This window comes from Primulina eburnea, chromosome 2, assembly GCF_022965805.1.
Source record: "Primulina eburnea isolate SZY01 chromosome 2, ASM2296580v1, whole genome shotgun sequence".
Classification (NCBI taxonomy): domain Eukaryota; kingdom Viridiplantae; phylum Streptophyta; class Magnoliopsida; order Lamiales; family Gesneriaceae; genus Primulina; species Primulina eburnea.
The window spans coordinates 4,996,288-5,010,814 of NC_133102.1; the positions used below are offsets into that span (position 1 = coordinate 4,996,288).

Genomic DNA, 14,527 nt, shown 5'->3' on the forward strand with positions numbered 1-14,527 from the left:
TTATGTTAGATTTATTTTAAAGGATTGTTATAAAATTATTATGTTAGATTCATTCTTATTTATAAACGGTATCTAATCTCGTGTTTTACGTGCTTGAATAAATTTATATCATAACTTTAAAACAATTTGCATAATTTTGGAATTTGTATCAACATTACTACATGCACTGTGATTCAATTACAAAAAAATTATTGTGTATTATTAAATAGCGAAATATTGATTATTTATTTATTTATTGAGAACAACTATTACAATTACTTGTGATGAGGATGAGTTGAAGACTATTTTTTTATAAGAAAAGCACATTTTTTTAAAATAAAAATAGGTTAATTACGTCGATCACCCTTGTAGTTTATGACTATTACAAGAAAATCCAAATGAATTTGGAAATAACAACTACTTCCGTGACATTTTTACTTATTTTACAAATTGTGTTAAATAAGATTTAACAAAAAATATTTTATGAATCAAAGATTTCTATATAACAGTTTATATTTATATTAGATTAGATATTTTATGAATCAAAGATTTCTATAAAATAGTTTATATTTATATTAGATTAGATAGGAACCCCATTTTATCAAAAATTAAAAACCCATAATAATAATAAAGTAATTTTTTAAAAAGATTATATACAATATCGTGTATAAGACTAATTCGCTGTGGGTCAATATAACAAGGGAGTATCTCTCTTTTCTCCAGTTTTTGAGTAGCATGGGAATCTCACACCGTAATGCAACCAACAAAAACAAATAGAACGACGTCTTCTTAAGCCGAAAAAGTGGTAATTTCTCGAAAAAGGTTTAAACTTTGCTTACCAATTTAAAAGTGAAGCTGCTACTTGCCAAAAAAGATGTAGTTTTAGAACCATCGATGTTTATACCAAAGAAAAAGATCTCAAATTTAAGTGAAATCCACCAGCAAATATGTTTATACCTTCCCCATCATCATGTATTATACAAGATAAACTAGACCAAGGAATTACAACTCAGGCATTCAGAGATGCTCACTTATTTAGATACTAATTTTCCAAAGACACACAACATTGCCACAAAATCCAAGGTTGTAAGACTATACGAAGGGCATCATCCCATTTTCCAAGAATCTGGGTGATGCTGTGAACACCTTCATATTCAACTCAAATCAAGTTGCCCAAGCATACATACTTTATCTGCATCAGAAGATATGTGCCTGAATCAGTTGCTCGTACTCGAGTTAAATAATTGATAATTCGCTTCTTTGACAGTCAAGCTTTTGGAATGAGGGAAATTAACAAACAAAATTAAGTCAAGACAACCACAAACACTAAAATGAAAGATTCGACGTGAGAAGTGCTACATTCAACGCTCCTCCAATGGATCATACAGGCAAAACAACTTCTGTCAAATAAACATCCACTACTCTATGTAGGATATTTTTTTAATGGAGTTAACACTCTACACGTCTCAAGCACCAGACCAGTCCGAGCAAGACTGTGTACAATGAGCTCTAGCAATTACTCTTTACCCTCTCGCTTTATGAATTTTTTTATATCTCGAACTGTTATTGGAATCTATTGTAACTTTTCCTCAACCAATCCAAACACTGCTCACAAACCGATGTGGGACAGTGGGTAGTACAAAGAATCTGCTACAAGGGTTCTCAAGCATTCACGTGCAACCCAGATCCAAATATCTTGTTGGATTTGGGCCTTTGCTTATGATAAATTTGAAGATCAGAATTTATGACCAACTTGGAAAAGAATTTGATGGAAATAAAAACAAAAACGATTGTAAACATGAAAAGAGAAAAATTGAAAAAGAAAATCATATCGAGAAATTCAGACCATAGAATATCGCATTCATTCTTTCTGGTGTATAAAGATAGACATCCTGAATATAAATACCTCAAGATATTCCTCCATCCCGTATTTTGATCCTTCGCGGCCAAGACCTGATTGTTTCATGCCTCCATGTGGAGTCACCTATATGAATGGAAGATATTGAATAAGCATGAACTTCAATTTCTCATCGCTATCTCATCGAGATGCAGAAATTCACCTCAGTTGAGACCAGTCCTTCATTAACTCCAACAATTCCATATTCAAGAGCTTCAGCAACACGCCAAGAACGTTGAACACTTCTCGTAAAGATATAAGAAGCCAAACCTACAAACAAATTGTTAATGTAACATAGTCACAAAAGATATGATGTCTTCTTTAGTTGAACTCAGCAATCAGAATATTTGAGAATTAATAACTTCAATTCTTAAGATGTGGATGGCTTCTTCTTCGGTCTCAATAAGAAAAGTCATCCATGACTCATACCAGCAGTGGTGTCATTAGCAATATGGATGGCTTCCTCTTCGGTCTTAAACTTGAGAAGAGGTGCAACAGGTCCAAATACTTCCTCACTAGATTATCCACAAAATAAAATCAGCCACAAAAAATTTACCATAAACGACTGGAAAAAAAGCTGCCTCAAGAATATAAAAAGCTCTATGACGATCTTAAGTTCAGAACTCATGTCAAAGAAAGAAAGACAATCCTGATACATCTACAACCATAACTTGCAAGTCTACATGGAAGTAAAGCAGTAAAAAACAAATCAAAACTGAGGGAGCAGTTATGATTCTATTCAGCTAAGGTGTAAATGCCAACTCTATTCAGCTAAGGTGTAAATGCCAACCGATTCAACACCAAACCAATATAGACCAATTCCATAGCTATTGGCAAGCCAAGGGAATAAAATGCTTTAACTGACATAATATGCCTATGAATTATACCAAATAAACTAACGCAAAATCCAATAATATCTCTACATGGACCCAGTATCAAGTATGTTATGGCGATGAGGAAATACAAGAGAGCTGATGTTTCCTCACCCCTTTGATAGTGTTCTTGTTCCTAATTAAATCAACTCCCCCAAGAAAGCAAACAAAGACTCCACTTCCAAAGATCCAAGAGACAGACTCATCACAACTTTCAAGTAATATAACATATACAATAAATATGAGCTCATAGGACCAGACCTTTCCAAACATCAACAAAGGTAACTGCAATCTAGGCAACTGAGGCACACAGTAGAATAGTATTGGTCAGGAAGCATGATACTGAAAACCCCAGAATATTAACCACAGAAGACATGGGTTATATGTTCTGAGGTAGACTCTGTTGTTCTTTAGTCTCCATCAGTGTATGTGCTAGCCATTCCACAATAAAAGAAGTGACAATTTTTAACAAGACATTAATACAGTCATACAGGACAAGACTAGCAAATATGCCTCAACTGTACATTAGACAAAGTTCAAATTAGGGTTTTTTGGAGTTACCTGGATATACGCATCTCAGATTTGACATCGGCTATAACAGTAGGCTCATAAAAGGTCATTCCAAGGCTGTGTCTGTTGCCACCAGCGAGGATTTTGGCTCCCTTAAAAAAAGGTGAATACATAAGGGCAAGAGTAAGGTAAATAAGTCCTCTTGCATTTTGTGCCTAGAAACCTCAAGTTCTTATAGCATGGACGCATAAATCAAAATTTTCATGATATAATCTACAAAAAATGCCACAAAATATATACCCAAGCAATGGCTTGAATGAAAAAAGGGCCATGCACGAGATATGGAGCAAACAAGAAACATTCTACTTCGTCAGTCCACAGATTGTACTTTAGGGGACGACTGTGGCACCAGATGTCCCCAAAAGATGAATAATGATATAAGCAATGACACCAAAACAAAACAATACCTGGCTCTATTTCCTGATTCTAACAGCACAATTTATTTAATATCATGAACATCATTAGTTTCTATAAATTACTAGAGAGAAAAAGTAAAAAGAAATTCCCATATGAACACTGGTTCTAATCACTGTGCTGTAAATTAGGTATCAGACAAACCTTTGAGACAGCATCTTGCACCAGTGTTTCGACCTGTAAGGCAATCCTGAGAGGGGTCAAACGGGCTAGACACAACTACAAGTATCATATTTGTACAATTGAAATTGTAAACTGCAAAATAAACTTGACCTTTTGTACTGCAGCGTCATTTATCAGAGGGCCCTGCAATAAGCGTCCACAGCAAACTTTTCAAGTTAGATTAGTTAATACAACCCATAAACCTAGATGGATAATTTTATGTGATGTAGTAAACACCAAATGTGAAAGGGTATTTTTTTAATAGATATAGAAAGTAGAAATTGAGCTAGAATGAAAAAACATAAACAGTTCATGTGTAATGACCTTAATCCTCATTTTGAATGAAATATTAGTTAAGAGATGATTAAAAGGTTTCTAATTAAGCATTATTAAGGAATTGATGATTCGGGATCAACCTGTTGGGATCACCGAATTTAAAATATACAACCCAATCTACTTCAGATTACATTATCTTGAGAAATCCAACTAGACAAATGAGATTCTGACACGTGACAGATAAGATTGATTCGAATTTTCTAAACTAGTTCGGATGCAGCATATAAATGGATGCTGATTTCTTTTGTTTCCTACACCGCTTCCTTCAGCTACTCTCTCTCGAGTTCTAGTCATATACCTTAAGTTTTCTAGCCAGTTTCTAGGGCATTATGATGTCGGAAAGTTTCGGAGCTAGTGTCTACTCGTGGAGGGGTTGGTGAACTGAGATCGAGACATCATCAGCGGGCAGACGATGGACGCATGTATAATCCTGAAGCCTTAAATAATTATTTAAGGATCATTAGGGAGAAATTTGTAGCATGTTTGGTAATTTAGTATCTGGTTTGTTAGTGATTTCATTATGTTGGTATTATCTAAATTCAAACGAGTAAGCGATCTGTCATATTGTTTTAGTAAGGGACGTGATGTACTGACTAAATATCCAAGCATAGTATACACACTTATATGTTGCATATTTTATCTGTTGTATGATACATATTTTATTGTTTTGGCATATTATGTATGATATATCATGTTGAAACTGATATCTTTTGAGATATATCTCGTTTGTTGGGACCGCTAAGCCCTATTCTGTATTGTGGACGATGGGACATCAAGAGCTACAGTGTTCGACGGAACCCGCGAGCTCTGATGACCTGGACATTGTAGGTCCACGTCTTGATGACGAGTGTGGGAGCTAAAACATGCCCAGGACAGATCAGAGACTACACCTCAGTCGCCTCTAGACTGAGCATGAGATTCTTTATCTGATCCTTGAGATGTGAGCATGTTACATTTCACATGCATCATATCAGTTTGTATACTAGTACATTCTCGTATTGGACGATTGTCGCTCACGTTTTTGTTTTCATCTTGGGCACCCCATTCCACAGGGGAAGGTCTTAGGTTGGACAGTTCGGACGGCCAGGGCAGCGGCTAGAGCAATTAGGTGTTCGGTGGCGATCCAGTGGAGGCTTTATTTGCTTTATCGTATTCTCGTTCAGAATTATGTTTTCAATATGATTGTATTAATGTTTAAGACTGTTGTTATAGTTCTGTTTTCGTTTGGGATTGTAAGATGATTAAGTTATTTAGTTTCCGCTGTTTAATTGTTGTTATTAAGTTTTAATTTTGCATGCTTATTAGTCTATTTATTAGTGGCTCAGGTAAGGACACTACATCATGTTTGCAGTACATGTCCGCGAGTGAAAGCCCAATGCACTCTAGGCCAAACACACGTAGATATTTCTTTTTAAAATTTAAAAATCGGGAAAAGTAATAAATCATCCCAAACCTTGTTCTAACCCTCCTGGGAAACGAATTATCTGGTTTTAGCACAAGCACAAAGCCTTGGGACTTGGTTATTTGTTCACAGGTACTTATGCTCTCCTTTTTCGAGTATTAGAAGTTAGGGAACAAGTAGTAAATTATGGTAACATTGGTAATGGAGAGAATTACAGCAAGTAGGAACTATGTCTTTTCAGTTATGTTGTTTAGAGGGCATGCAACTAGCATCAGCAATTTTCTTGGACTTTATTCTATTTATTTATATACTTGCATGGTTATTTATTAACTGTAAACTAAAAATATTTTCTAAGAATTAATGTTTTCACTTTTTGGTATTTTTCAAAATGGAGTTCTGTTACTTCAAGTAATGACATATTTTGGTGAAACAAATATTCTCTTTTAAGCAACTCAATTTAATTATTTTCGCTTTTGTTATTCATAGATATTAGGAACAAGGCCCTCCAAGCATCACAAAAGGAACAAGCTGAGCCATGAGGGCCAAAAGGTAGGAAAGTTGCGTAATATAGAGTGTCATGCCTCTTGAAGAGATAACTTAAACCAGAAAATGATCAGAGTAGTAAGATTTCAATTAATTTGTCAACTGAGGTTATTACCAGCACAACACCTTCTTCAAATCCATTCCCCACTTTCAAACTCTTGACCGCATTGGAAAAGGCATCTGCAAATTTGTCATAAATCCCTGAAAAAAAGATCATTAGATCAAACATGTTAATAATTCATTGTTGAGCAAAGTAATACTTGAAAATTAACGAATTTTAAAGATAAAACTGCCCCCTTTAGGCAATTTATAGCCTACATTTTTTGGCATTTGCACTACCATCCACATCAAAGCAAAATACTAGCCCCGGGAAGGAAAAGATTAAATAAACAAAACAGAGAGGGAGAACATTTTTTACATATTTCCATGGACATTTACCGTACAATACTCATTCAGTATTTAGTTTTCAATCATTTTCATGAAATTTAAAATTAAGCGTATGGAATCAGACTAACAACTAATGTTGTGTTTGGCTGATACTTGATAGGATTAGGCCATGATAGATGGTTAAACATTTTTCATCCAACTTCCTAATCTCAGGCCTGGTGCTAAGTTTTTGGGTGATAAGCATCACAACTGGAACGTGTGATAAATCCACCTCTTTAACCAAAGTATCTAAGGGAATCATAACCTATAAAAAAACCTACATTATGTGTAGATATTTATCAGCACCACAAAGCGAAAAAGGTTAGAACGAAAAGACCATATTCGAACACATAATGAGCAAAACAGCAAAGAGGGCACACAAATGGTTTCCAATTTTCTGAGGTAGTGTTTGGATTGATCGGTTTCAAATCCATAGATTTAAAATATTCAAATATATTTTTGTAGTTCAAAGAAAGAAGAGCATGACTTCAAATCCACATATTTCATGTTTATATAATGTTCCATGTTAGTTATTAGGATTTCATCTATTGTTTTATTGTTAACAATAAAAATGTAATCGCAATTCATAGATTTCAAATCCATCCATCCAAATGCAACTTGAGTGATTGCTCTTGAACAAGATTCTTGTATACAGGAAAGCCAACTCTAATTCTCCGATAACCTACCTCTTTGCCTCAAATCCTTTCTTTCTTGATTTCAAGTATATCATTCATGCTCAAAAATGAAAATCAGACGGATATCATGACAGCAATCTCATCCTGTCAAGTATGAAATTAAGAAGATTGTGGTCTAGTTTTCTGGTTTAGTCAAAATACCTTCTTGCACAAGAACTCTATTTGCACAAATACACGTTTGTCCAGTGTTACGGAATTTTGCTGCAAGCTGCAATCGCACAAGCATAATTATGATAGGGGCATTTGAATAGAAATAATACTATAGCTGATAATTCCCTTCAGACTAGTAAAACAACCATCTGAGAACAGAAGGCAGTCAGTGATTCAAGTTGCTAAAAATCTAAAAGTTCAAACCTGGATAAGTACCAACCATGTCATTTTTGGTTCAACCTTCAGTTGATGTCTAAGATACTATTTTTCTACAACATCATTAAAGGAAAAGGAAAGACTCTTTTTAATAAGGATGCACTAATTTTGAAATCCCTCTAGGACAAGCTACTCAAAATGTGGAAACATTAACTGGTACCATACTTTATCATGTAAATTTCCACAAACAGCTCCCAGTTTAATTAGGTGACCACCATCAATTATGAGACCTTGGAACATTACAGACTTTTGACAGATTGAGCTCAACACTTTGAAGTTTGATTTATTCCAAAGGCTGTCCATATACCAAAAGGTCACGGCAAGACGAACATCTATTGTTCTCAATATCTGTAGCTCTATAAATTTCTCTTATATTAAGTTCTACATAGAATTATGCAGTAAGAAGATGGTAACATAAAGAAGTTATCACGATGCTATACATTGTAATCCACAGAGGCCTGAATTTCCAGGAAAGGACTAATTAGCAACAAATGAAAGATACCATTTCATCTGTATCCGCATCAGTTACCAAAGAGAATTGATCCAGAATATGCATCAAACACTTTAATACACTGAGAGAGAACATTCAGATCAAGAGAATAAAAAAATACTGGTGCTCCAACTTACAGTTCCTTTTACAGCAACGTCAATATCTGCATCATCAAAAACTATGCAAGGAGCATTGCCACCAAGTTCGAGAGAGACCTTAAGACATAAGAATTTGGGATAAGCAGGTAAGAGCAGATATACATCTAGGAACCAGTGAAAGAGATCGTAGATAACATTTTTACAGTTAAGAGCAGATAACCAACCTTTTTTACAGTCGCAGCTGCTCCTGCCATCAGTTTTTTTCCAACAGCTGTGGAACCAGTGAAAGAGATCGTTTTAACCTAAATAAGTTAGGAAAAACATTAGTAAACTTGTTTCTTCATGCATAACATTTAAATGATCATAAGCCTAAGAAAAATTAAATATGAAGAACCTGGTTACTGGCAAGTAAAGCTTCTCCGATAGCAGGTGCATCTCCCAATACAACATTCACAACACCCTAGCTTTCAAAAATCACAATTAGAATGAAAGAATAGGATGCAGAATATAGTGCACAATGATCAGAGTTTTTACCAATTATAGAACACAATGCCAGATAAAGACAAGAGGCCGAACAATAAGAGATGCACTTTTAAAAGTTCCAGAATCCAGATAAAACTGAGCTCTGACTTGTGATAAGAAAAACAGCACGCCAGCAGGTCATGAAAATCAAATGAATGTAATCCTTATTCCTTCCCAATTGTTAAACTCACATGTACCTTATGTGTTTCTCAGCATCTCAAGTACCACAAAAACTCGATAAATACATTTAGCAAAAATAAGTATGCAGTTGCAACTTTTGCAATTCTTTCCCTTCATAGATGGTTTGACTACCCAGCCAAGAATACTGGCATTTTAGCAATGAAAGGACACTAACTGTGCTCCAAGAGCAATGATGGGTGCCAGCCAGAATAAAATCACTCTCTAATGAACAATTATCCAATGATTCCATCAGTTAAAACATCGAAGTCAAATTATTACGTATGGAATTTTCTCAATTTATTGAAGGTTACGGGTATCAACAAGACACGAATTGTTACTCACTCCACACCATAACCTCAAATCACGAAAAAACAGAGGTAGTTAGCTCAAAAGTCAAGCGAAAGGCCAAGTGGCTCATTTCATAATCTCAGCACTGAATGTGTGATGTGCAGTTTAAATGGCATTGAATAACAGAATTACCGGCGGTATCCCAGCTTGAATAGATAGTTCTGCTGCTGCTAACGCAGTCAGTGGTGTCAGTTCAGATGGTTTTATGACAACGGTACATCCACAAGCAAGGGCAGGGGCAACCTAACAACAAAATAAAGTAAATATCCACTCTTGACATGATGCTACCACAATTATATTTTGACAGACAAAAATGCCAGGAAAAATGAACCCCAAATGAAACAGATATCCACCTTCCGAGTAATCATGGCTATAGGAAAATTCCAGGGTGTAATCAACCCGACCACCCCTATTGGCTGCAAGAAAAAGTATGTCATCTCATTAGTATGTCTTCTCGATGAGATGAAAAAGACGATTCATAGACTTATCACTTAAGGTCATGATTTTGGATTTCCTCTTGTTTATCTCACTCCAAAAGGGGGAGAAAGACCTACTAGTGGAAAGGTTTATTATTATATCTCTGACAATAAAAGCAGTGCATCCAAGTATGATTATATTATTTACAACATTTAAGTATGATAATATTATTTATAAAAAAATAGATCAAATATACAGACCATGTTATTGATATTTGTATCCTATAGATAAGCTATTAGAATCTTTTCAGTACTGCAAGGATGATACCCTTTGACATGTATGTGCCCGAATTAAAAGAATGTTAGATACACAAAAGCCAAAACAAAAATGTGAGAAGGAACTCAAAATTTCAGGGAAAAATATTCACCTGCTTTAAAATGAAGAATCGACGATCTACTGACGTTGTTGGGATTATGTCTCCATACACACGTTTAGCCTCCTCGGCATAGAACTCAATAAAATTTGCCGCATAGATAACCTATGAGCAGCAAGAATTTATATGCTTCTCAACTCAAAGGCACACAAATAAAGTTTAATTTTTAGAAGAAAGACAGAGAATCAGGTACCTCGCCAATGGCCTCTTTTACCGGTTTCCCTTGCTCTAGGGTCACAATTTGTCCAAGCTCTTCTTTGTGAGATATTAGTAAATCAAACCATTTTCTTAAACGTTTGCTCCTCTCTGTAGCAGTTAGCTTGCTCCAAGCTGCATCAATTTAAATAGAATTAACACAGTCCGGACGACAGGGTTGTATTCTCACGATCGTTTTGAGTTACCACAATGCACTAGATCAGACTTATCAAGATCTCATGGAATAAAGAGTATCCTTAATACGAAGAAATAATGGTACTGTCTCCAATAATAATAACACGATGTCATTAAAGTGCACAAGATTAGTGTTCAGGAACAATTCTACCTGTCATTAAGCATAGAAAGATCAACATTCAGAAATCTTAATTGATATTTTTAGGTATTAAATACACCAGCCTGTCCGAATTACAACTACAATATGCTCCGCAAAATATTATATAGACGGTAGCTCGTGGCTCTAGATTTCGTACTTTGGATCACACAATCAGGTAACTCTCAAGATCGTGCAACAGCAGGCTCTGTGCACTGTGTGACTCAGACAATAATTGAGCATTTTACCTCAGACAAGAAACTGGGCTAGTCATTAGATATTGTTGAGAACACATGCCGGATTTAGATATTTTCTGTCATAATTGACAACTTATAATGCAAAACAAGAAAAGTCCAGATATGCAGACAAGCATCGATGAATTTTGAAAAGATAATTATCTTTTTCAAGCGCAGAATATTGCAGCAACCTGAAAACATCAACATTTAGAGGATGGAACAAGGAGAAGATTAGTTACTAATAATCGATTAAAAAAAAATTGTTTCTTCAGGTCAAAGTACGCATTTTAAGCTGTCTTCTTGTAAACTTTATTAAAATGAAAAACTTTATAGTAACAAACAAAACAAAACAAAACAAAACAAATCTAAACCACAATGACCAAAGAAACCAAACAGATGAAAGAAAAAAAAGAAACAGATACTAAGACAACTAAGCCCGGATAAACTCACAGGCAAATGCTTCCTGTGCTGAAGCAATGGCGTCATTTGTTTCCCGTCCAGCCATGAATGGAACAGTTGTTATGACCTCACCGGTTGCAGGGTTAAGTACCTGCCAAAAAAGGTATTATTATTCCACATACAACAAAAAGCAGCTGGCTGTACACATTTGAGAAGTATTTTCCTGTCAATAATTGCCACACAACCAAACCTCAAGTGTTTTCCCATCGTATGCTTCAGTCCATTTCCCACCAATAAGTCCATGACTTCGGATGAGTCCTGAACCATTCAGCTTAACAGAGATCGCCTTTGTATCGGAACCCATCTGCAACCATCAAAACAATGTCTTCATGCCACAATTTCCACGAATTTCAAAAATTTTACATTTCAGAACAATTAAGTTGATCTAAAATGGCGGTTTGGAAATGAGATCTCTTCTAACATAGAATTTGAGAGTAAGATCGACAGGAACTGACAACCAAATCAGAACCCAAGTAACAGATTCGACGAGGGACAATTGTAGAGAAAGTAAGATTCTTTGTCCCCCAAATTTTCCACAAAAGCCAGAATTTCTACAACCACCATAAAAACCCAGAAGCAAACTGATCCGAACTCCAATAAACCAAACCCATAAAAACTCAAGAGAAAAAAAAAAAGTATCCTTACGCTCGCTGGAAAGTGAAACACAAAAACCCACAAAGTTCACTAGAAAGTGGGGAGCGAAAGAGCTAGAATACCTGTCTACACAATATACGAGAGGGGTAATATGGCTGCGAAGTAGTAAAGATGCGTGGAGAAATAAAACCGGAGGCAAGGCGCCTACACACTGTGGATACGCAAACGTGAGTCCAGCTCATCAGGTCTGAAAACGTTTCCCCCACGCCGCCCTGTCTACGTCTTAATACCCAGATTAATTGCACCACTTGCGGATTCGAAATGATTGACAATTTTTTTTAAAAAGAACACTGGCGGCCTACTCCTGCTTCGCTGTTTCTGTTTCGTGCGAGGGAGGGACACTGGGTTGTATGCCCCACCCCTTGATAGGAGCCGCTTGTTAGTCCTTGGACCCCAACACATGGCAGGCCTGCGGCTGGTTCAATAGGTATTAGTGCACCAGCACCAGCACCAGCACCAGCACCAGCACCAACCACGAACCGACAGTTTCGAAAAATATCAACCACACAACATGACAAACATTGAATGTCCTATTCAGTTATGGATATCAAGATATGTGTGTTTGCTTATACAAGAAATCTTGGATTGAAATTTTATCATCTCAGCAAAATCTTCTTTTAATGTAATATTTAAGATGGAAAAATTGTTTTCATGAGATGAAAAATTATCATTTTACCAAGTTATTGGTCACTAATCAGAACAAATTACACGTGAAATATCATCTAAGGTGTTTTATAAAACAAGACATACTTAGTCAAGTGCGTAAGATTTTACGTGGTATTATGGCGAGCATACCGCTATGTAACGAATTGTCCATCTATTTCATATGGCAGAATCAGTATAACTCGTTTTTGATAGTATTAGTTTTACTTTCTACACATATTTTTAAGACCAAGAAAATGCTATTGCCTTTGGTCTTTATTTGCCTTTGGTCTTGATAAATTTCATTACCTATTTGATTGATTTATTAATAATTGATTTGAATAATATGTGATTAAAATAAAATGGTGACCGAATGCTCCACCAGAGTTCCCAACACATGGGGCACGCAATATATTTCTTCGTTATTGACCATCTCCCCAAAATCGGACGGCTAGATTTTCACGACTCTCATCCGAACACATAATTGACTAGCAGATGACAAAAATGAAAGAGAGTCGTGTTTAAACAGATGATAATATATATATATTTATTTATTTAATATAAAAGGTGCCGTGCTTAAGCTTAAATGAAGATAAAAACCTTGAAGAAAACATGTGTGTTTGACAATAATGTTTACTTTGTTTGGTAGTTGCAATACATGTAAGGTAGTGATTACGGAATCGACGGTGTTACTCAGGATTATAGTTGATATTCTGGGACTGTCTGGTGAGAGATTCGTTTCGATTTGATCAAGTTTGGATCGGGTTTTTGTGGATAATTATTTAATGGCTTGGTTGGAAAATAGTTAGGAAATTCCTGACCAAATAAATATACTTTAATGGCTTTAATGTATTTAGGCGCAGTGAAGCTATGCTTGATGATTTAATTCAATCAGACTTGTATTAAGAGTACAGTGTTATAATTTTATTTATCAAACATTAATGAAATCAATGATGGAATAAAAGAATAATTTTTTAATAAATTAAAACCTTAAATAAAAATGCCCTTTGTTCAAGTGAGAAAAGTAATTAAATTTAAACTTGTGTGTAAAATTGCACCAGAATCGGAAGAAAAGGCTCTCATGAGGCTTTTCATTTTATCAGAGTTCAGATTCAAATGTTCAGAAATTTATCAAGATCCTCCGTCAGAAGAAACACCCCTTGTTGCTTCAATAACTGAAGACGACATTTATACCAGAAGAACATGAGGTATATGAGTCTGTCTTACTGAGATGGACAAATTCAAGTTTCCGTTTAAGTTTTATTATAATTCGGTAAACTGATAATTCTGCCTGTACCAGCAAAATAAATCCATCTGCCAAGAATTTATACGCATTATTTATCAATGATAATTTATTTTCCTTTTATATTGTCACCTACCACCAATTTTGTATATTTATTATCTTCATTAAATAGATATTTAGTATTACAATTTTCTTTTGAAGGAGTGTTGCAAATTTTAATATAAGAAGGTTGGTTGTTTTTATAGGCGCACGTTTATAGTTACAAAGTTTGTATGAAAAAATAAATAATCGATTTATTTTAATCTAATTAAAAAATCTTAATTATGAAAGAAATTCACAAAATTGAATTAGACCAATGAGACAAATTAGAGTAGATCTTTTGTGAGACGGTCTCACGAATCTTTATCTGTGAAACGAGTCAATCTAACCGATACCACAATAAAAAGTAACATTTTTACATAAAAAATAATATTTTTTCATGAATGATCCAAATAAAATATCTGTCTCACAAAATACGATCAGTAGAACAGTCTCAAATAAGTTTTTACCGACAAATTATATGCTACATCGAGACAAGGATTGTAAAGAAATCTATCCCAATCCACAATAGTTATTCT

The 14,527-nt window shown here is 35.0% G+C and overlaps 1 protein-coding gene across 2 annotated transcripts; it reads right to left on the minus strand.

Moving 5' to 3' along the window:
• Positions 1 to 902: 902 nt before the first annotated feature.
• On the minus strand, positions 903 to 12,465 carry LOC140822412 (succinate-semialdehyde dehydrogenase, mitochondrial-like). Of its 2 annotated transcripts, none has more exons than XM_073183181.1 (19): positions 12,088 to 12,465; positions 11,562 to 11,675; positions 11,363 to 11,462; positions 10,344 to 10,480; positions 10,145 to 10,255; positions 9,654 to 9,716; positions 9,433 to 9,543; positions 8,645 to 8,710; positions 8,475 to 8,552; positions 8,290 to 8,367; positions 7,438 to 7,504; positions 6,291 to 6,376; positions 4,006 to 4,038; positions 3,877 to 3,909; positions 3,310 to 3,410; positions 2,306 to 2,391; positions 2,040 to 2,146; positions 1,886 to 1,963; positions 903 to 1,171 (listed from the first exon to the last, which is right to left on the minus strand). In XM_073183181.1, the coding sequence occupies exons 1-19, from the start codon at positions 12,205 to 12,207 to the stop codon at positions 1,139 to 1,141; spliced, it is 1,602 nt and encodes a 533-aa protein (XP_073039282.1). In that variant the 5' UTR covers positions 12,208 to 12,465; the 3' UTR covers positions 903 to 1,138. The 2 variants fall into 2 exon arrangements, with proteins under 2 accessions (XP_073039282.1, XP_073039290.1); XM_073183189.1 differs by having other exon boundaries at positions 12,017 to 12,150.
• Positions 12,466 to 14,527: the final 2,062 nt, after the last annotated feature.

Excerpts from the sequence above, each read along its gene's own strand:
- LOC140822412 (XM_073183181.1), bottom strand. The coding sequence starts at position 12,207 with ATGAGCTGGACTCACGTTTGCGTATCCACAGTGTGTAGGCGCCTTGCC. Across the intron at positions 11,676-12,087 it reads CTCGTATATTGTGTAGACAG|ATGGGTTCCGATACAAAGGC; the intron begins GTATTCTAGCTC and ends TGATGGTTGCAG. Across the intron at positions 9,717-10,144 it reads GATTCTTCATTTTAAAGCAG|CCAATAGGGGTGGTCGGGTT; the intron begins GTGAATATTTTT and ends TTTTTCTTGCAG.